Below are 21,637 nucleotides of genomic sequence, written 5' to 3'. Positions count from 1 at the left end.
GACGCCATCTTCTCATCCAGCAAACACATCGCCTTCAGCCACGCCACTGGACTCCACTGGACGGACCACAGCTGCGTCCACTTCACCTTCAGAAGAACGACGATCCACCACCAGCAACCGGTTGCTCGAAGAAGCTGGAACAAGATCACAGCCGACCAGCTCGCCGCGTCCCTGAGCCAGCACCCCCCCCGCCAGCCCAGCGAACCCCAGCCAGGCCGCCGACAACCTCACGAAGTGGATCATCAACTGCGCGGACGAACTCGCCCCACTGAGGACCCCGCCTAGCAGACCCGGCAGCAAGAAGGCCCCTTGGTTCACCGACGAACTCAAGAGCTCCAAGAAGAACTGCCGAGCCCTCGAGAAAGCCTGGAGAAGGGAACCAACACCGGACAACATGACCGCCCTCAAGCTTGCCACCCGGAAGCACCACCAACTCATCCGCGCCACTAAGAAAACTGCATTCAAGGACCGGCTGGACAACAGCGCACACAACAGCAAGGAACTCTTCAACATCGTGAAAGAGCTCTCCAACGCCGGAAACAACGACATCACCCCATCGCAAGACCTCTGCAACTCCCTCGCCTCCTACTTCCACAACAAGATCGCGGACATACACAACAGCTTCAGCACTCAACCGACGCACTCCACAACCGAACCACCACCCTCCACCACCACCCTCCGCACCTGGACTCCGATCAGCACCGAAGACACCATCCACATGATGAACTCCATCCACTCCGGATCTCCGACCGACCCCTGCCCTCACCACGTCTTCAACAAGGCTGACGCGGTCATCGCACCCCACCTGCGGGACATCATCAACACCTCCTTCGACACCGCCACCTTCCCGGAGAGCTGGAAGCACGCCGAACTCAGCGCCTTACTAAAGAAACCTACGGCGGACCCCACCGAACTCAAGAATTACCGCCCCATCTCGCTCCTCCCGTTCCCAGCCAAAGTCATTGAGAAGACTGTCAACAAGCAGCTGGCCGCCTTCCTCGAGACGAATGGATCCCTCGACCCCTCGCAGTCTGGCTTCCGAGCTAACCACAGCACCGAGACCGCCCTCATCGCTGCCACCGATGACATCCGAGCCCTGATGGACAACGGAGAAACAGCGGCCCTCATCCTCCTAGACCTCTCCGCGGCTTTCGACACTGTCTGCCACCGCACCCTAGTGCGGCGCCTCAGCAACGTCGGAATCCAGGAGAAAGCACTGGAATGGATCATCTCCTTCCTCAACGGAAGAACACAGAGAGTCCGCCTACCACCGTACAAGTCAGAGGCCACCGAAGTCATCTGCGGCGTCCCTCAAGGATCCTCGCTGAGCCCCACCCTCTTCAATGTCTACATGAGCCCCCTCGCAGCCATCGCACGCCAACACAACCTCAACATCATCTCCTACGCTGACGACACCCAGCTGATCCTCTCCCTGACCAACGACCCCGCCGCCGCCAGAGCCAACCTTCACGAAGGGATGAAAGACGTAGCCGAGTGGATGACGACCAGCCGCCTGAAACTGAACTCAGACAAGACGGAAGTCCTCATCCTGGGTTCCTCGCCCTCCGCCTGGGACGACTCCTGGTGGCCCCCCGCCCTGGGCAGCGCACCCAAACCGACAGACCACGCACGCAACCTGGGCTTCATCCTGGACTCCTCCCTCACCATGACCAGACAAGTCAACGCCGTCTCCTCGTCATGCTTCAACACCCTGCGCATGCTATGGAAGATCTTCCAATGGATCCCCACCGAGACAAGGAAGACGGTCACCCAGGCCCTCGTCACCAGCCGACTGGACTACGGCAACGCCCTCTACGCCGGAACCACCGCCAAGCTCCAGAAGAGACTCCAGCAAATCCAGAACGCCTCAGCCAGACTCATCCTCGACATCCCACGACACAGCCACATCTCCGGACATCTGAGAGACCTGCACTGGCTCCCCGTCAACAAAAGAATCACCTTCCGCCTCCTCACCCACGCACACAAAGCCCTACACGATCAAGGCCCCAGCTACCTCAACAACCGCATCAACTTCCACGTTCCCAAACGACGTCTCCGATCAGCCAGCCACGCCCTCGCCGCCGTCCCCCGCATCCGGAGAACGACAGCAGGAGGAAGGTCCTTCTCCTACCTGGCCACCAAGACTTGGAACTCCCTTCCGACGGACCTGCGCCTGACCCAAGACCACCTCTCCTTCAGGAAGAAGCTCAAGACCTGTCTGTTCGAGCAGTAGCAGCACCCCCCCCACCCCCCTAGCGCCTTGAGACCCTCCGGGTAAGTAGTGCGCTATATAAATGTCTGTGATTGATTGATTGATTGATTGATTTACACAGCTGTATGCCGCCATGAGGAACTTTAGTCTTCGTTCGCCAGCGGAGGTCATTTGTCGCTTCATAACATTTTTGGCAGAGCTGGAAGTAGCTGTGCAGAGGATCGATATATACATCTCCAGGTGAGCTGCATTGTTGCTTTGCTATGCGGAGTCTGAGAAGCACGACTGAAGCTGTAACCCTCTGCGCTGAAGTAAGCCGAGGTGAGTGGAGCAGAGTGAGGAACCCAACTAAATCTTGCATATGATCCCAGTTGCTGCTGTTAACCTCAGCACCGAGTCATAGCCCCCTGTGCTGAAGTGAGCAGTTTTCTTTGCGCTGAAGTTAGAGTTATGGTAGATCTTGAGGAGTTGGCGATTGCTGAGGAACTAGGACGCTTCCTAGTCTGCTGTGCCTTCTGTTCGGAGGTGGAGGTTTCAGCTGCAGGAGGTGTTTGGGTGTTTCTATTGCTTCCTGGTGCCACTAAAGCCTTTTTGTCAGGTGGGTGTTGACTGCTGCCGTTTCAAGTTCCCCGGGTGTCAGGCCGCGCTGGTTCACTCTGTATCGACAGTGGTTGCTGTACAGGACGCTACTACACTTGCTCATTGTCCAGCTGACAGCCAGCCATTGACTCAGGAAGATTGGTGGTAATTTAAGCTATTCAGCCTTGTTTTCAATTTCCTCCTTGCAAATTCGACCGCATTGCATCTCTACCAGGACATTGGCAGATGTAGAGATTGTCCTCCTTCTGTTTATTCTGCACTTCCTGTCTTGTGGCATAATATCCATGCCCTCTAATCTATCTACACATATGACCTGCAACTGGAGGTATAAAAAGTTATGTTATGTTATCTGCTCTTATATAGCGCACAAATCACCCTGGAGCATCTCGGCGCTGCCTAGAGAAACATCACTGATAACGAAAACTGAGCTGAAGTGAAATATTAGTAAAGGAAAGCTTTTAATTGTTTCCTGAAGGTTGCGTATACCGGGGTATTCCTCAGAGATTTAGGCAGATTGTTCCAGTACTTGGGGGCTAGATATGAAAAGGCCATCCCTCCCGTGCGTTTGAGACGGATGCGAGGTATGCTGAGCAACCACGCTAAGCCGGATCGCAACAGACGTCCAGGGATGTATTTGTTCAATTTCTTTTGTAAAATATTGAGGGCCACGTCCGTTTAAGGCATTAAAGGACAGACAACATATTTTAAAGATGGATTTTTTTTTTATCGGTAGCCAGAGTAGGGCTTTTAACAGAGGCAATGATGGAGGGCCTGCAGGCAATTTAAGATCATTCTGGCGGGGGTGTTTTGAATGATCTGCAGTTTGTTTAGAAGTGTTACCCCCACCTCAGCAAATAGGGTGTTCCCGTAGTCCAAACGACTGATCACCATCGCTTGGACCAACGTTCTGCAATGGTCTGTTGGTATGTATGGGAGGATTTTCCGGAGTAATCGGAGGCTATAATAGCAAGAACCTGTGGTGGCTGCTACGTGATCCTGCATTGATAGTGAGCGATCTAGTTTTACGCCCAGGTTTTTGACACTGTCTTGGGACGGTGGGACGCCCAACTGCGAAGGCCACCATTCGTTGGACCAAACAGCAGAGGCCTTTCCCAGTAACATTACTTCCGTTTTTCCGGGATTCAATTGGAGGCAATTATTTGTCATCCAGTTGGATATTGCTAGTATGCCTTTGGGAAAACGGAGCCTATCTGCCTCTGGATTTGGGCCGATGGTAAACAGTAACTGGGTGTCATCAGCGTAGTAGGTAGTTTCAAAACCCAGTGCTTCTACTACCTCAGCCAATGGAGCCTTGTGGGACACCCTTGTCCAGAGATATTTTGTCCGAATGGAAAGGGCCCATGATGACTGTTTGGGACCTGTCCGTCAGAAAGTTTTGAAGCCATTTGAGGGCTAAGCCCTGGATGCCATAGGATGTTAACCTCTCCGCAAGCCTCATGTGAGAGATGGTATCAAAGGCCGCGGAGAGGTCAAGAAGAATCAGTATGGCTGATCCTCCAGCATCTACAGTCATCCTCAGGGAGTCAGTTACGCTAGCAGGGACGTCTCCGTGCTGAAGCCCGGGCGGAACACTGATTGCGAGGGGTCCAAAATGGTATTGGTTTCCAGATAGCTACTTAGTTGTCTGTTGACAATGATTTCCAGCATTTTGGCCAACAGTGGGAGCACGTAAATAGGTCGGTAATTGCCGAGCTCTTGTGGGTTTGCCAGGGTTTTTTTAAAAATAGGACGGACAAACGCTTTCTTCCAAGAAGTAGGGATTATTCCCGATTGGATGGACTGGTTGAATATTTTTTTAATAGCCGGGGCACAACTGTGGGACAGGAGAGTCATAATTTTAGGGGGACATGGGTCTATAGGGGAACCTGATTTAGCCACATTTAGTGCTTTGGTTATTTCTTCAAGTGTGGCAGGGGCAAAACAATCAAGTGAGCAGGTTGTCCTGTTTGTACATCTTTCAGGGCAGGGCAGGGCTTGTGGATGTGTCGTATCAAGTGGGGGGAAGTTGGAGTAGATGATTGAAATTTTCTCCTGAAAAAAAGTGGCTAGGGAATCACAAAGTTCCTGGGATTTTACAGGCGTTTGTTTGCATACTAGGGCTAGTTTGTATATTCGTCTGTTTTGAGAGGACTTACTCGCTCACTAACGTCTCTCTAGTTGTTTGCAGGAAGATTTTTCCTGCCTTAATTCAGTGGAATACCATTTTGCTGAGCTTCGGTTGGCGACTGGTCTAGAATTGTTACTTATCGGGATAGTCATGTCTAAGGATTTTACAAAAGCCTTATTAAAGGAGTCCAGCATGATGGATGCGTCTTAGTCGTGTGTTAGTATCTCAGCATGAAATACTTTGTTGAAGGCCTCTGGCGTCAACTTATGCCAGGGCCTGCGGGAAGATTGTTTTCTGGCCGCTATCTGTGTGGTGGATTTAAGGCTGGTGTTGGGGGTAGAGAACTTGATCATGGAGTGGTCGGTCCAGGTGAGAGGCCACGGGGATCACATACGAGCGGTCAGTATTGGAAAAAATTAAATCCAAGGTGTGGCCTGCCTGATGAGTTGGACCATTTAATCTTTGGGAGAGGCCTAGCTGCTCCAGATCTGCGAGGAGTTGATTGACCTCCTGTGTTGTATGGGATTAGCAATGGAGGTTAAACTCCCCCAACATCAGAAATGCATTAGACGCAAGGACATGAATCGCTATGTAGTCTGCTAGTGTGTCCACAAAATCTGCTCTTGGGCCAGGAGGCCGATAGACTAAGGCTCCTAGCCAACTTTCCGTGGGGGATATAATAACTTTAAAGATGCCTATTTCTAGGCTCTCGTCTATTAGAGTGGATATCCAGGATATGCTAAGATGGTTTTTAAAAGCGATGGCTATTCCCCCTCCTATTTTCCCCACCCGATCGAGATGGATGAATTTATAGTTCTCTGGAATGGCAATGTCTATGATGGGATAGTTTGAGGGATGTTTCCGTAAGGAAGTAGATCTCTGAATGAGAGGTGATCGTATCCCAGATTTCAAAAGGGCGTTTGGCTAGAGAGCGCACATTGCATAAAATATAAGATGTGTCCTCCGAGGAGAAGAATCTTTGAAGTCGAGCTGGCAACACATGAGATATACGCAGGTTGCTCTGGAAAGAGCAATGTCTGCAAGCCACCGGACCTCCCAGTAGGTCAGGGAACGTCTTTAGTCAGCTAATGGTTGAGCGTTGGTTGGCAAGTTCTACCGCTCTAATGTGGAGTAGAAAATCAGATGAACATGATAAATGAGTGGGGAGAGTAGGTATTACATGGTTTTGAGCAGGGTCCGTGGCGTCTGGGATCGGACGGGTGCAGACGGGCTTTCCTTTGGCCCTCCTTCGGCGCGTCGTCAGCGCATCCGCTGCGCGGAGGCATGCCAGTCTTCTTTAATGCTGGCACAGAGCGCATCACAAAGTCTAGCCCGCCACCCTGCGTACCTCCCCAAGATGGCCACTCAATTTGGCCGGCAGCCTCCGTGGGCATGTAGCAGCTCAGCGCCTACTCGGCTGAGTGAGAGGGGTGATTGCGGCGATGAAGTTAAAAGGTTAGCAAATTGCCAAATTATATTTCAAGTTTTAAAAGTGGCTCGCCCCGATAGTTATTGCCAACAAAAACAATTCCAATGAGATCAGATTAGGTGTAGACCTTATGGACCAAAATTCTAAATTTTGGGTGGACAGAAAAACTAAATGTTAAGTTTGATAAACAAAGCTAAATTTTTTTGTGAACTCAACAATTTATTTAAACCACTTACTTATTTTATTACACCCTTTGGAGCATATCACAAACGCAGTATGCCCTTTGGGCTAACATCTGCTTCTGCGGTGTTCCAAAGGGAGATGCAACACATATTAAAAGATTGCAAAGGCACACTATACTTCCAAGACTACATTTTGATATACAGTTCTTCGAGAGAACACCACAAGGAACTCCAACTAGCTGACAACCATTAAAAAAATGAAAATGGCAAAATTGGGGTAACAGCAGATGATTACTTAGGACACGCCATGTCCAGTGAAGATTTTAAGCCCAAAATCAACTTATATGATTTCATAAAAAGTGCTCCTACTCCATCTAACAAAGAAGGACAAAAGTCTTTCTTGGGACATGAGGAATATATGTACAAATTTGTAAGACATTTCTCTGACACAGTACAACCTTTAAGCTGGCTTCTTAAAAAGGTAAATCATATGAATGAAAGTATACTCACACCACAGCTTTCACAAAAGATAAAGAGGCTATATTGAGTGCTCCTAATATTGGTAAACTTAATGTTAACTGTGAGACCCTTTTAACATCTGACACCAGTAACCACGGCCTGGGGGCTAACCTAACTCAAGTGGTAGAAGACTCAGAAAGCATTATAGCCTTTGTTTCTAGACAACTCAAAACTCCAGAAATTAATTACTCCAATGTAGAAAAGGAAGCATTAGTATGCTTCTGGGGCATCATTCATTTCAACTTCTACTTATGGGGTTTACCGTTCCAGTTGAGAACGAATCAGAAACCTTTTATACCATTACTATTTACAAAAAGCACTTAAAACATTAACCCACATATAGCCAAGTGGATTCTAGGACTACCGGGGTATAATTTCCGAGCAGAATACATACCAGGAGCAAAGAATCTTGCAGCAGATTGTCTATCTAGGTTACCTGTTACTGATCTCATGAATGAATGTGTACGTCCTGATGAGACCATCCTATCTATTACCATCCCTGCTATACTAGAACAAGCATTAAAAATACAATAGGTGTCGCCTTTCATTAAGGTAAAGCCATTTGCTTTGCTATACAATACCATTACCAAAGCAAATAGCTTTAACTTAATCAAAGGCGAGACCTATTGCACTTCCAATGCTTGTTATGTAACGCAACTGGTGGTATGTAAAGCACTCTGATACCTTTCAAGTTTGCGCTATATAAAACTCTGAGGGGAAAAGTGTGTTTTAAAGGGTATACAACCTTTACAACGAAACTTTTACAACGACCTACCATTACAACGCAACTTTTACCACGCAAACTATTACAACGCATTGCTCTGGGGGGCGCTCTAGGACAGGGTATAGGTTAATTTACTATCCAATAACCTTCCCTACTATCCACGGGGACTGGAGTTGGAATAGTAAATTAAACTATTCACTATCCAGCGCCTAAAAGCATTATGCGTTGTAATGGTATGCGTGGTAAAAACCGCGTTGTAAAGGTAGGCGTTGTAAAAGTATGCGTTGTAACGTCATACATCCGTTTTAAAGTCCTGGTAGATGTAGGATGTTAGTGTGGTCGTTCATTCGGTTTACACCAATTTAGGGACATACAGGCCACACCTGGCCTGACTCATGCTTTCATCTTCACAAATCGGTTATACGGGCACTATCGGGTATTTATAGCACCTAAAACAACAGAGCGTCTACTCTGCGCTATATAAAGTCACTGCACTTGTGCCCGTTTCACTTATAAAGCACTTCATGGACTTGTAAGCGCTTCAATGTAAGGAAAAGTGGAGCTCCCAGAGAGGGCTGTTTTCAAGCACTAAGTAAAATAAAAAATAAAAACACTTTATGGAACTTCAGACATCGATCAAAACCACATTGTCAATACTCAATAGGACCAACCTGGACCAACTTCTTTTTCCTCACAGACCTTGCAGGGGGCATGTTGCAACTGCGACAAACATGAACGCGGCAGTCACGGACACGAGCTGGCACGAGCAAGGTAAAGGAAAACATACGTACCTCGTCTAGAATGGGAAGAAAAATGCTGTTTTGTGTTCACCCTACCATTCCCTGTCTGTGTTAAGGGACCAGTGGGTCCCGAAAGCCCTGACTTGGAACCTGACAAACCAGCTCCGGCGTCCCAGAGATCTGTTGACACGCTGCCCACACCCAGCAGCGCAGTGGAATGTTTCCCTACGGTCGCAGTCAGCTGGCAGGCAGCGCCCGCAGCAGGTTAATGAGCAGCAAAGACGACATGCCTCGCGCAGCCTGTTAGTGTATTACAATGCATGGCAGGATTGGAGAATTCCTTAGAAAGTTGCATTTAGCAAACTTAGAAAGTAGCGACTTTCCGAGTTCTTATAAAATAATATTGAAGACTGGGCAGAGCTAATGGTGGAGTGAAGGGGAGACAGAGATAGTGAGCAAGGGAAAGGACAAAGCTGGTGCGAGTGCATTTTGCTTCCCGAATTAGAGCATGGGGCAGTGGGTCATTCCATTTTAGGCATTGGCTTTCTTTCTATATAGTAACTCCACGAAAAAACAAGCGCTGTACCGCAAAGGCAGCCGCGTGTTTCCTTTCGCATCCAGCTTTCACTTTAAGTGCAAGCGCAATGCGAAAATAAACACGCAGCTGCCTTTTCCAAAGCTGAGTGAGAAGAAAAAAAGTGCGTAGGGACAAATGAAGGTGTGTGTGTCACGCTGCCGGTAAAAGATCCAATCCCGCTGGGCGGGGCCAAAAGAAGACAAGGTGGCAACAAGGAGGGACTAAGACGCATCCTTTTCAATTGTGAGCCTGCGTTTTGTATGCAGGATGACGCCAGCCAATGAGGAAGATGGGCTGGGCTTGAAATCCGCCTCCGAGAGCTTTGGAATCTGTATTGATTCCAGGAAGCTCACGTATGACGAGAGCAGCGCATGCGCGCTACTTTCGCCAGCCGAGACCTAAAAAGAATGGGAGGTTAATACCAGCAAGGATGCTGCCCCTTCTATCTGTGAAAGAAATAATCTTTCAAGGGTGGTCTTAAAAATTAAAATCACTACCAGAACAATTACAACCATACAGGAACATAAGAAATTAGATATCTATTCAGGAAGAGTATGTTTTAAAAGCTAACAGAATTATACCTCCTGAAAGTTTAAGGGAACGCAGGTAGGATATTTAGGAAGAAACCTAAAGAAAAAGAAGATCAGGGCAGAGTACTGGTTTCCGTACATGGATAGGATGGTGGGAGACAAAGTAAGTGATTGTTCTGCATGTCGGTACAGTGACACAACCAAGGTGACACGCAGAGCACGACTTACCCCAGTGAAAATCTAGTCTAAACCATAGGACAAGTTGGGATCTAGAGGGTCCAACATTGCAGGGATTATTCACACATTCATCTTTGTATTAATTGACTACCATTCACATTGGATCAACACCAAATTTGTAAGCAACACGAGCATAAAGTCATTAATAGAATTCCTATATGATGCTTTTTTACAAGAAGGTATCCCCAACATATCACTCTTTTACTGTTCCAAGGCCAACAGGTTAATGGCAAGAACAAATAAAATGATTAAGGAGGTCAACCAATTGGCTTATACTACAAGCAAACCCATACACTAGACATTAAGGGACACACTGTGGGCATACCACGCTTCCACTAACTCCATTACAGTTGTTATGCCCCTCACAGCTCTTAAAAGGAGGAGACCTAGTTCCAAACGTTCCCCCAGCTGGCTCAATGGAGGCCAACCTGTATGGGTAAGACAGAGAACCTATGACAGACTCAGTCCACAAACACAAATAAAAATACAAATCCTGGTATGAGATCAAAAATGGAGAATAGGACAGTCAGCAGTAGTAAAATGAAAACCTTCAGGAGTAAGAACACATTTAACAAATGTGCTCATCCATTTACAATTTGTAAGATAAAACAAATCAGTAATCCTATAGGACGGTAAAACGTGAAGCATGAACAAATTAGCCTGTTGTCCAGGAAGATTACAAATAACTCATACCACCAACACAATATTAGCCAAAATAAAGTGGAAACAACAGAAAGGAGAAAAAGCACGTCCTCCTAGTTGGTTGACGGACTATGAATAAAAGTCAATGTGAAGTTTATCTACCTTGTTTTAGTTTAGCTCCAAGTGTGTTCGGTTGCACACTATGTACGTTTTGTGTTTTACTCTAGGTGTTACACTTTGGCTCTTTAGAGTTATATGTTGGTTTTCTTTTTGCTTCTGCTCTAGGGAACGAGATGTGTTGTGATTTAGCTTATGTATTACCAATTGCCTTATCCTATATTCATTATACTTCCCTCCTTTCTCTTGGTATCTTCCCTCCTTCTTTCTCTTGGTATCTTCCTTTCCCTTCTTTTACCACTTGCAGTTGGAACACTCCTTGGGAGTTGATTTAGAATGTTCATCATCTGTCAGATCTGCCCTGTGTGGTGAGACTGGAGACACTGATGACATCTCATATATAAGTTAATAAAGAGAAGTACCTCTTCTCTGTGGACACTTATCAAGGAACTAAAATGAGGTAGCATAGTTTCCAGACATCATATGTTCATCAACGTGTAGCAGCATGCACACTCACAACTGAGCTTTTCCATCTGAATTCAAACAACACCACAAACATGTTTCATGTTATTCTATTTATCCGGATGAGTTACCAAGTACTAGTTTGTCAATTGAAAGTCAAGTTGAACCACTTAGTTTGTATTTTTACGAACCACAGTTGTTTTCAGTACAGAAAAGGTGCACTACGTTTTGTTCTCTCATGACAAAGGGAGATTGACAATAGCCTCTCTTATGCATATGTGGCAAGCATTGGTAAGGACTGTTGACTGGAAGGGCAAATGGCAATCCATCTAAATGGTAATGCTCATTGACCATCTCCAAGTCAGCACATCGGAGTGTAATTTGAATAAACGTCATGCTAAACTTTGGTCTGTACAAGTCATTTTATTTGTGAAAACAAGGCAGTTATTAAGATACTTCACCAAATCAATTAGAGGTATATCATAAAAACAAATATCAGGACCCGAATAATAGGATACTTGGTTATGGTATCAAAAACGTCAGACCACCACATCTGGTACAAAACTCAAAAACATTCACCACTGGTTGATGTAATACCCTGGGTGAATTAAGGTATTTGGTGACCTGAATATCTGGTCTGAAGAAGTGCATGAGAGTAGAATTCACAAAAGCTGAGTTTCACATCCATTTCTGAAGGTGACAAATTAATTTTCAGGGAGAACTTTCAGAGTGTATGTTCCACAACCTGGATGCTTGAACTGCGAATCAGTATTGTTATTGTTATTTGGGATTTGTATAGCGCTAAATCACCGACAGATCTCTTAGCGCTCAAGACCAGAAAACAACTTACTGCATGGATAGTAAAAGCCAGTTCAAGAGAAAGTTAAACTGTATTTAGTACTTCTCTGAAAAGGAGAGTTTTAAGTAATTTCCGAAATTGGAGCAAATTGGATTCTTTACGGAGCTGGTCAGGTAGCTTATTCCAGAGCTGAGGAACCAGTACCGAAAAGGATCTCCCCCCTTTAGAGGAGAGTTTGTACTGCGGACATGACAGGAGTTGTGCCTCTGAGGATCGCAATGAACGTCCCGGCGTGTAAACCTATAGGCGTTCTTTTATGTAGACAGGGGCTAAGCCATATATAGCTTTATGAGCTATGCAGAGGCTCTTGAATTTGACTCTTTGTTTTATAGGGAGCCAGTGCAGCTTACGTAACAGTAAGGTGGCATGCGCTTTCCTAAGCAATCTGAAAATCAATCTGGCTGCATCGTTTAAAACTACCTGTAATCGATGGGCCAGATACTGGGGGGGACCTAGGTAAAGGGCATTACCATAGTCCAACCTTGAGATTATGACAGCTGAAACAATTGTGTGAAGCGTGGAGGTGGAAAGAAGGGGGACCAGTTTACGAAGCTGTCTAATTAGACTCGTACAAGTGCCAACCACCAATGAAATTTGGTTGGCCATTGAAAGTGCCTCATCAATTTTTATGCCAAGACTTTTTACCGATGGGCAAGGACTGGGAGTAGGGCCTAGGTCTTGGGGCCAGAACCGGTCACTCCAAGGTGATTCACTTGTGGGGATGACCAGAACCTCTGTCTTATCCGGATTAATTTTTAGTGAGTTGGCTGTCATCCATCTCACAGTAAAACGGAGGATCTTTTGTGCTTGAAGCTGAGCAGATACGGTGTTATCAATGCTAAGCAGCAGCTGGGTATCATCCGCATAGTTGAAAATGTTACAACCCATATTTGCTAATGCGGTTACCAGTGGTTGTAGGTAGACATTGAAAATGAGTGGGGACAGGGCTGAACCCTGGGGGACTCCGCAGTCAAGTGTACCCAGATCAGACACTGCATCGCCCAGTTGAATCCTTTGGGGCCTTCCCAACCGGAAGGATTTAAGCCATTGGTGAGCCTGGTCTTGGATGCCTAAAGTGGCAAGTCTGCCCAGTAATATGGTGTGGCGGACAGTATCAAATGCCGCTTATAGGTCTAATAATATCAGGGCACAAGGTATTTTCCTGTCAGCCAGAACTCTAAGCTCATCAAGCACGGAGAGCATAACCAGCTCAGTGCTATGACGTGCTCGAAACCCAGCTTGGCGTCCCTGGAGGAGGTGGGAATCTTCCAGAAAAGATTAAAGTGTTTTCAGAAAATGCTGTTCCAAAACTTTAGCGAAACAAAGGGTAACGGGGATTGGCCTATAGTTTTTTTTAGATTAGTTGCATCAGCCCCTGGTTTTTTTTAAAGCGGTTTGACTCTTGCCACTTTGAGGCTAGATGGTAAGTATCCGGTCTCTAGGGAGTTGTTTAATATGGAGACACTTTGAGGACTGGAAAATGCATCTGGTTCTTGAAGTGGCAGTGCATTTGAAGCCAGAGGAAAAGGTGCCTGATATTTTAAGTCATGAACTAAAACTTAGATCATTGTCACACATTTCAGCTAACTAGGTCCGAGGTACAAATTGCAGAGCACAGACATTCTTTGTCCAACCCCGGGGATTGAACTGAGACTGCCAGTAGAACCCAAACTCAAGACAGTCGAAAATGAGTTACATGTGAACGCTACTCACAACGTAACCAGGGTACGTATATTATAAGCAGAAACAGTGGTTCCTGTGGAAATATTTAGAGCATTGGGAATGGTAATACTATTATGCTGAATCGCAATAAACAAATGGGTTATAGTGATATCTATATTAACTCAGTATAGGTATAAGTGTAGACAATAGTAGCTTTTATATGAATATATATATGAAAAATAATTTCCATATATAAATATATATGAAAAATAATTACAAAATGAACAGTTCATTGTGTACCCAGTGAACATGGAACATGGAGCCTACAACAATTTGTGACCAATATAAATGTTTTCCAGGCAAATATTTTCCAAAGAAATCTGTAGTAGGGATGGTTCGCTTTGTTTTCGCCGACTGCGTTTCGACCCCTGTAGGGATGAGGGGTCTCTTCAGGACCTAAAAATATAGGGACTTCTGAAAGGATGAATGGCCTGTCATCGGGATACGTGTGCACCTCAGGAGGTGAAGAGTGAAAACAAACAGTTACTCACATGGGACGCACCCGGGCGCCCAACGAGAGGAAGGGGAGAGATGACAGGGACGATGAGCTGCACCACGGTGCAGCTGCTTATGCAAATGTTTGTACGCTACGGATAGCGTGTATTGAAAGGCCCGGCCTCACAATGACTGTCCTTGTTCAATTCAATAATGTTGCAATTATATTTTTACTTCATGGAAGAGGGTCTATAGAGGTCACCACAATCAGTGTACCTGGCTGCAAATAGGTGAAGGGCACAGAGAAGCATCAGCGCGTGCCACCGCTACGCGCTGGCAAAAAACTGCTTACGTCTGTGCCCCACGCTGCAATGTCTGCAAGACAGGTTGCCATATGGACAACAGTTCCGATACTCAGCAAAATACGCCCACAGAACAGCTGAATATTTTTCAATTTTTATTTTTACTCTTATAGAAAAATATGAGTCAAATATAAATAGTAAGAGTCAATACATAATACATTTACCTATCTCATAGGTATAAAAAATATATATTGTCTGCAAAAATGCACATGAAAAGCACAGCATCAGCCCATTTAGGCGCTTTTTTTTAATATGATTGATGAATTGTTGTTTCTGTCTGAGTCTGTTTGTGTGTAGTGGGTTGAGAATGAGTTTGCGGTTGATAAAATGAGTGATTGATCTGTTCGCCATTATTTAGTGCTTGTTGTGTTCCTGGGCTGATGCTGTGCTTTTCATATGTATTTTTGCAGACAATATGATATGATATATTTTATATACAAATGAGATAGGTAAAAGTATTATGTATTGACTCTTACTATTTATATTTGACATATATTTTTCTATAAGACTAAAAATAAAAAATAAAATTGAAAAATATTCAGCTGTTCTGTGGGCGTATTTTGCTGAGTATCTGAACTTTTGTCCTTTTTACTCTGGGAACTCCCTTTCCATGTTGTTCGATATTTATTTCGCCCTGGTGGGTTGTTCCCATTATCCTGTTTAGGTTTCAGGGTCCCTCTTTTGTTTCATTGCACTGCGATATGGACAACACAGGAGTTGGAGAAACGAGCAACCCTCATCTTTACACAGGGATGCGTGCGAGCGATATGAAACTTTCCAGGGACAGAATGAACCAACTGCACCTGAAGATACCCAAGGATATTTATTTTAATATTTTAACAGGGAAAATCAGCAGTGGGCATGGCAGCAACGAATATATAAAAGGTGTTTCATAGACAAATTATTCATTTTGTGGGATGGGGAGACAACAGAACTGGAGGAGTTCATCTTGAAATTAAACAATAAGGAGATCAACATTAAACTTAGCTGCGTGCGAGCGATATGAAACTTTCCAGGGACAGAATGAACCAACTGCACCTGAAGATACCCAAGGATATTTATTTTAATATTTTAACAGGGAAAATCAGCAGTGGGCATGGCAGCAACGAATATATAAAAGGTGTTTCATAGACAAATTATTCATTTTGTGGGATGGGGAGACAACAGAACTGGAGGAGTTCATCTTGAAATTAAACAATAAGGAGATCAACATTAAACTTAGCTCGCCCATCAGTAAGACACACTGCGTGTTTTTGGACGTAAATTGGATGTCCAGGATGGAGATCTGGTTGCAACCATCCACAGAAAAGTCATGGCCACTAACTCGGGCTTACATGCCAACAGTGTACACCCAGCAGCATTGAAATGGAGTATTCCATATAGCCAAATGCTAGAGAGTGAAAAGAATCTGGTCAACAGAAGAACAATTGGAAAAAGAAATAAGAGGAACAATAGAAAGATTCATCCAACGGGGCTACCCGAGAAGTGTATTACAGGATGCCAGTGAAAAGAGTCAGAAAAAAGACACAAGCACAGGTACTCTATCCAACAGAAAAAAAAAGAAGATAAAAAGAAAATTGAAACGAAAAGACTATTTTTGGATATAATTCAGCACATCCCACAGTAAAGAAAATATTGAAGAAGAATTGGAACATATTGCGAAAAGAGAATCTCAAAGATGTGGTGGATCAAAGCCCCAGAATAACTTTTTTTAAACCATATTCTGATAAGGCGTCATTTAGAAGTAACCAGAGAAAATAAATGGCTAACAAGCAACATAAAGGCTTCATAGAATGTAGCCCATGTAGAGCTTGCCAGTTTGGGATCAATAGGAAAACATTTGCAACATCAGATGGCGAAAGAACAATACAAGGAAGAATTACTTGAAAGACTGAAATCATAGAATATGCCCTTGGATGTAGCTGCAATAAATATTATGTAGGCAGAACTATTAACAAACTGAAACTACGAATATTACAACATGAGGGCTATCAAAATTGGAGACATGAGTTACCCAATGGCTAATAATTTCTAGAATGTGCACGATCGCTCCCTGAAAGATTTCGGTAACTTAGGAATTAAGCAGATACCGAAACTTTTTTGGAGGAGAGAACAGGGAGCAAGAATTGAGAAGAGAAGTCTCAAAACTAATAATCATGATGGGTACAGAAATTCCAGCAGGACATAATACAGATGCTGAACTTTATGTACATCTTTAGCTATTGAGTACAAGTCCTCATAAGAAAGAAGAAAAAAAGAGAAGATTCAGTCTTTCAAAATGTTGGAAACCATGGATGGTTACAAAGCACATTTGTTCTGGGATCCTTTGGACATGGTTGTAATTATGGCACTTTATAATGAGAAATCAGTGTACCCGATTACAGGAAGTTTTAACAAATATATAAATTGGATAGGTGAATGAGATATCTGGTAGAGACTAGAATGAAAAGAACATGGGGGCAAATTGCAATGACAGGCAGTGTAAATAGATCCATTTTAGTTCCAGCTATTTGTTACGGTCAGGTTCATAAATAGAGCATATGGAAGTCAGGCGAAGAATCCGCCTTATAGGTCACACAGGACAAATCGTGTAACTAAAGACATCAAGCACCATAGTTTATCCTTTAGTGTAGAATAGCACGTCACTTTAATAGAGTAAATGTAATAGCACAAGATTCTTTAAGGGGATCGTGCAATAATGGTACATGGGGCAGTATAAGGTCAACGGACAGTACTCACCCCGTAAAGAAGAAGTGAAGAAGTAATGCACATGTAAGTTTAATGAGAGTAACAAGTGCAAGATCATTAGACGTTTTTAGCATGTCACTTTAGTAGAATAAATTCATTTTAGAGTAAAAAGTGCAATAACGAAACATGAAATTCAGGAGTTAGACACATAACATGTGTTATAGGTACATAGTGTAGTAAAAAAGAGCATCAGGCACTTTAGTTTATTTCCAACTTGGATTAGCATTAACCACTTTAATAGAACAGGTGCAGCACAAGACAACATTGAACGATAAGAGTAATGTTCTCCCCATCTTTCAGCTGGAGGGGACATGTGTTAGACTCAGCATCTTTGGTGTGGTTTCCCCTGCCTTTTTGCCTCTACAGCCTGTATTTTTGATGCTTTGCTGGATTTTGTTTTTGCTTGCTTAGATGCTTTGGGCACTTTTCCACTGCTGATTAGTGTCAAAAAGCAAGTGCTCACTGTGTAAATTGTTGTTACAATTGGTTCTCCATGATTGGCATATTTGATTTTCTGGTAAGTCCCTAGTAGGGTTTACGGAAGTGTGCCTGGGCCTGTAAATGAAATGCTACCAGTGGGCCTGCAGCACTGAATGTGCCACCCACATCAGTAGCCCTGAAAAGGTATTTCAGACCCGCCACTGCAGTGTATGTGCGCAGTTGTTAAATTGCCATGTCGACTTGCCAAGGGCACCCACTTGCCAGGCCCTAACCTTCCCTCTTCATACATGTAAGACACCCCTATGGTAGGCCTAAGGTAGCCCCCCACCCCCATGGGCAGGGTGCAGTGTATGTGAAAGCTAGGACATGTACTGGTATATGTGACATGTCCAGATAGTGAAATACTGCCAATTTTCTTTTTCACTATTGAAAGGTTTTCTTGCCCCATAGGATAGAATGGGAATTGCTTTGTAACATCTTACAAGTATAACTTCCCATTGGGACAAGATAGGGAAATAAAGTGTAAGCTCTCTGAACTCAGAATGTAATAATACATATTTTAGTAAATATGTTTTTTTAAAATTGTGTGTTTGAAAATGCCACTTTTAGAAAGTGGGGATTTTCTTGTTTAATCATCCTGTGACCCGCTGCCTGTTTGTGTATTGACTGTCTGGTTTTGGATTGGCTGGGGATGTGTATTCACTGTAGACAGCCATGGGGGTAAAGGTGCGCCTAGCCCTTCCCGTATGACACAGAGCTAAGCTGAATAGACCTTGGCTGAATTTTGAGTAATGGGAGGAGATTTCCTTGCACCTGAATAGGGCCTGTCTCCCTTGCACAGTGATGTCTCCATTCCCTGTGGTCATACTGCACCAGTGAGGACAAAACTGGTTTGGACTGGGCTCAGAGACCCTTGGACAAAGGCAAGGGTCTCTCCGAGGAGAAATCCCTACCACGAACGGAGACGTGTCCTGTGAGCAGTGAGACTACAATCTACTGAGTTTTTTGCCCGACTCAGAGTATATATCAGAATTGGATGGAATTCAAGGCCCGGCTGACTAATCCGGCATGGACTTCCCTCGCTGCATGAACTGATATTCCCCCCCCCCCTCAAGTGTTTGCTCTCTCTCTTCACTCTGGAGCCCAAGTGCCATGACTCCTTTCTCCAGCCCTCTGTTAGGGGCTCTTCATGCTACCACCCCCCCCCCCCCTTCCTTTCACTCCTGTCCTGAGGAAGACCCCGGCGTAAGGGAGCAAACAACCTACTACTCTGTAGGGGTTGAAACATCCATATTATTAGCCAGCTTGACCAACATCGATTTATCACTGTGTTACTGTTTTAAACCATGGCTATATAACGTTTGGATATATTGTGAAGAATATGGCTTTAAATATTAGCCCTCTTGCTTTTTAAGCGACAGATTTTGTGATTCGCACTTTGTTTTATTCACCCTCCTAACCTCACTTCAACCAGAATACCTTCACCCTCTCTCCCCCACTTTTCCTCCTGGGGCACTGTACTTGTTTGACATTGTGGAAACAAATGTTATGAACCAATATATGTTCAGTGTGATTAAAGAACACTGTTCATTAAGTATACCACGTTTCTTCTATTTAATTTTTGTTGATTATCTTTAATAATTGTAGCTTGTGTGTTCATAAATTGTTTCCTGGGACCACTGTTCCAATGTACTGTTCTATACCCAGGTCACAGTGACGTCATTTGGGTTTACCCTTCCAGGAAACAACCCTCAAACTGCTGGGGCACTACTGACAATATGCACGGGGTCCCTCTCGCAGGTTGCAGGATAGGTTCTCGTTAAATGCTGTTCGGGTGGAGGGACTCGTCACAAAATGCAGGTGTTCATCATAAAACGCAGGCGCAACACAAAGAGAACGCTGGAGGCTCCTTAAACGGTGGCCGGCAAAGGCAGACGAGCGACGACTCTACGTTACGGAAAGGGGCTTCTCAGAATGCGATGGGGCACAGTAAGTGTGCCGGATGACGCAATTGTCAAAAAGTCCACCATATTCAAAACTACTGCTCAGAACTATCATCAGATTGGTGCAATTGGGGTGAACAAGGGCTACAACTTCGGCATGCACTTGATTGTAATAACCAGGACCATAACACAACGCATCGGAAGGTAGGAGTCACTTAATAACATTATAGATACTCAGTCTACACCAAAAGGACATACCACCTTACAGAGTGTATGGGACTGATTGCAAACTACAGTGTATGGGACTGATGGCAGAGTGTAGTGATCGATTAGAGACAGTGGGGAGCCTGGCGATTGCAAGAGCAAAACCCAGATGCTATAACGCTCTGATCTTCAGAGACTGGGAAGCCATTCTCGGACCGCAGGTGCAAGTAACTGTGCTGAAACTCAAAGTGGAGGGATCCACACAAACTGCAGGGGCTCTAGAAGAGTATATTAGAGCTCAGAGACAGTGGCGTGCGGGCTCGCCATGCACAGTAAAGGTTGAGATCGTTCTGCCCGCACTGGACATCCTGATTATTGCTGGGCTTCCTCACGCGTGCAGGTAAACGACTCCTGAAAGTCTACAAAAGACAGTCATTGTCATAAGTATTGCAACGAATGTGTCACCAGAGAGAAACCCCCATATCTGAAGCGCGGCTCCTGAAAGTGTACATATGCAGTCATTGTCTTAAGTATTGCAATTGCTGTGTCACCTCAGAGAAACCCCCATACCTGAAGCGTGGCACCTCTTAAAAAAGCCCCTGCGTCTGCAACAACATGCTCCACCAGGGTCGCCGCCATCTTGCCCTTCGCCTGAGACTCAGCCAATCCAAAGCCGCGTACTGTTAGGAGACGGCAGATTTCCAATTGGTTACACGAGAATTAGTTACCCAATACGCACATCGGTTCTAAAGACATAGAAGAGTCGGACTACACCCAGCGGTATCATACGATGAATAATAATAAAGTCCTTCACGGAGTGTGTGGAAGTACAAAGTGCTACTGGGCAAACAGACTTTTAAATCTCATTTTATTTATTGATTCGTAGTTGAATTAATATAGCACTTACTGTCCCTGGCGGTTCATGTAAGTGCTTTACTACGGGCAGGTCGTGGAGCCATCTGGCTCTATTTGAGGATGCAAAGAAAGGGCTCTTCAGATAGAAGTTGTTCCAAAACACATTGAATAATGTAAGGCAGTGGTCCTTAATCCTATTTTTAATAACCTATATATTTTAAGTAATTTAAGCGTCAAGAAAAGACAAATTATGTGAGATAGTCCAGCACATATTATGAGAAAATAATGTTATTATTTTGCCAATTTTATTCTTGTTAATACAGCCTGGACAGTGGCTGCACCCCATTAGTTCCAATTTACCTCTAAAATATAACAATAACCAACAGAATGATGACCAGTCAATCTTTGCAAATGGCTTCTACAGAGCTGCAACGCATGTTGCTATGCTTTTATTAGCTTTTGAACTGTTTGTAGGAGAAACAAAAACATTTTTGTTGTTAAAATTTGCTGATTATGGAGCAGATGGTGGATTATGTGGCAGCAAATCTATAATCATTTGAAAAACGCAACCCCCACACAATTCCATAATTTACACTGACACTTACGATAATCTGTTTGAGGCACTTGCACTGCTCCAACAAATCAATCTGGGCATATCAATTTAGTTTTTCTCCTCCAATTTCAAATTCCTTCACATTTACAGAATGGCTTAAAATTTCAATTTTAAGTTTAACTTTTGTATGTACACTATATTAAGCCGTTGATATTATTATTCATATCATAGAGTCTTTATTTCGATTATAGAATCATAAAAGACAAATACAAACAATAAAATAAATCCATTAAAACACATTAGAATAAATAGTTAAAACATACACAAGATTCCCTAAAACAAGTATTAAACCACTTACCAAGACTCTCAATTTAGAACGATAATTGATACACAAGAAGTAAAAACACTCAGCATCT

At 44.3% G+C, this 21,637-nt stretch overlaps 1 protein-coding gene across 1 annotated transcript in view; it reads right to left on the bottom strand.

Annotated features, from left to right (window-relative positions):
- NOB1 (NIN1 (RPN12) binding protein 1 homolog) overlaps positions 1-20,800 on the bottom strand; it is a 58,342-nt gene extending 37,542 nt beyond the window's left edge. The window contains exon 1 of the mRNA XM_086945609.1: positions 20,384-20,800. Coding sequence (XP_086801735.1) covers positions 20,384-20,452 — 69 coding nt within the window. The 5' untranslated portion in view covers positions 20,453-20,800. The remainder of the gene's footprint in view (positions 1-20,383) is intronic.
- Between the last annotated feature and the right edge of the window lie 837 nt (positions 20,801-21,637).

Source organism: Lissotriton vulgaris, chromosome 12 (genome assembly GCF_964263255.1).
Source record: "Lissotriton vulgaris chromosome 12, aLisVul1.2, whole genome shotgun sequence".
Taxonomy (NCBI): Eukaryota; Metazoa; Chordata; class Amphibia; order Caudata; family Salamandridae; genus Lissotriton; species Lissotriton vulgaris.
The sequence above is the reverse complement of the archived record's forward strand: the minus strand, read 5'-3'. Positions and strand labels throughout refer to the sequence as shown.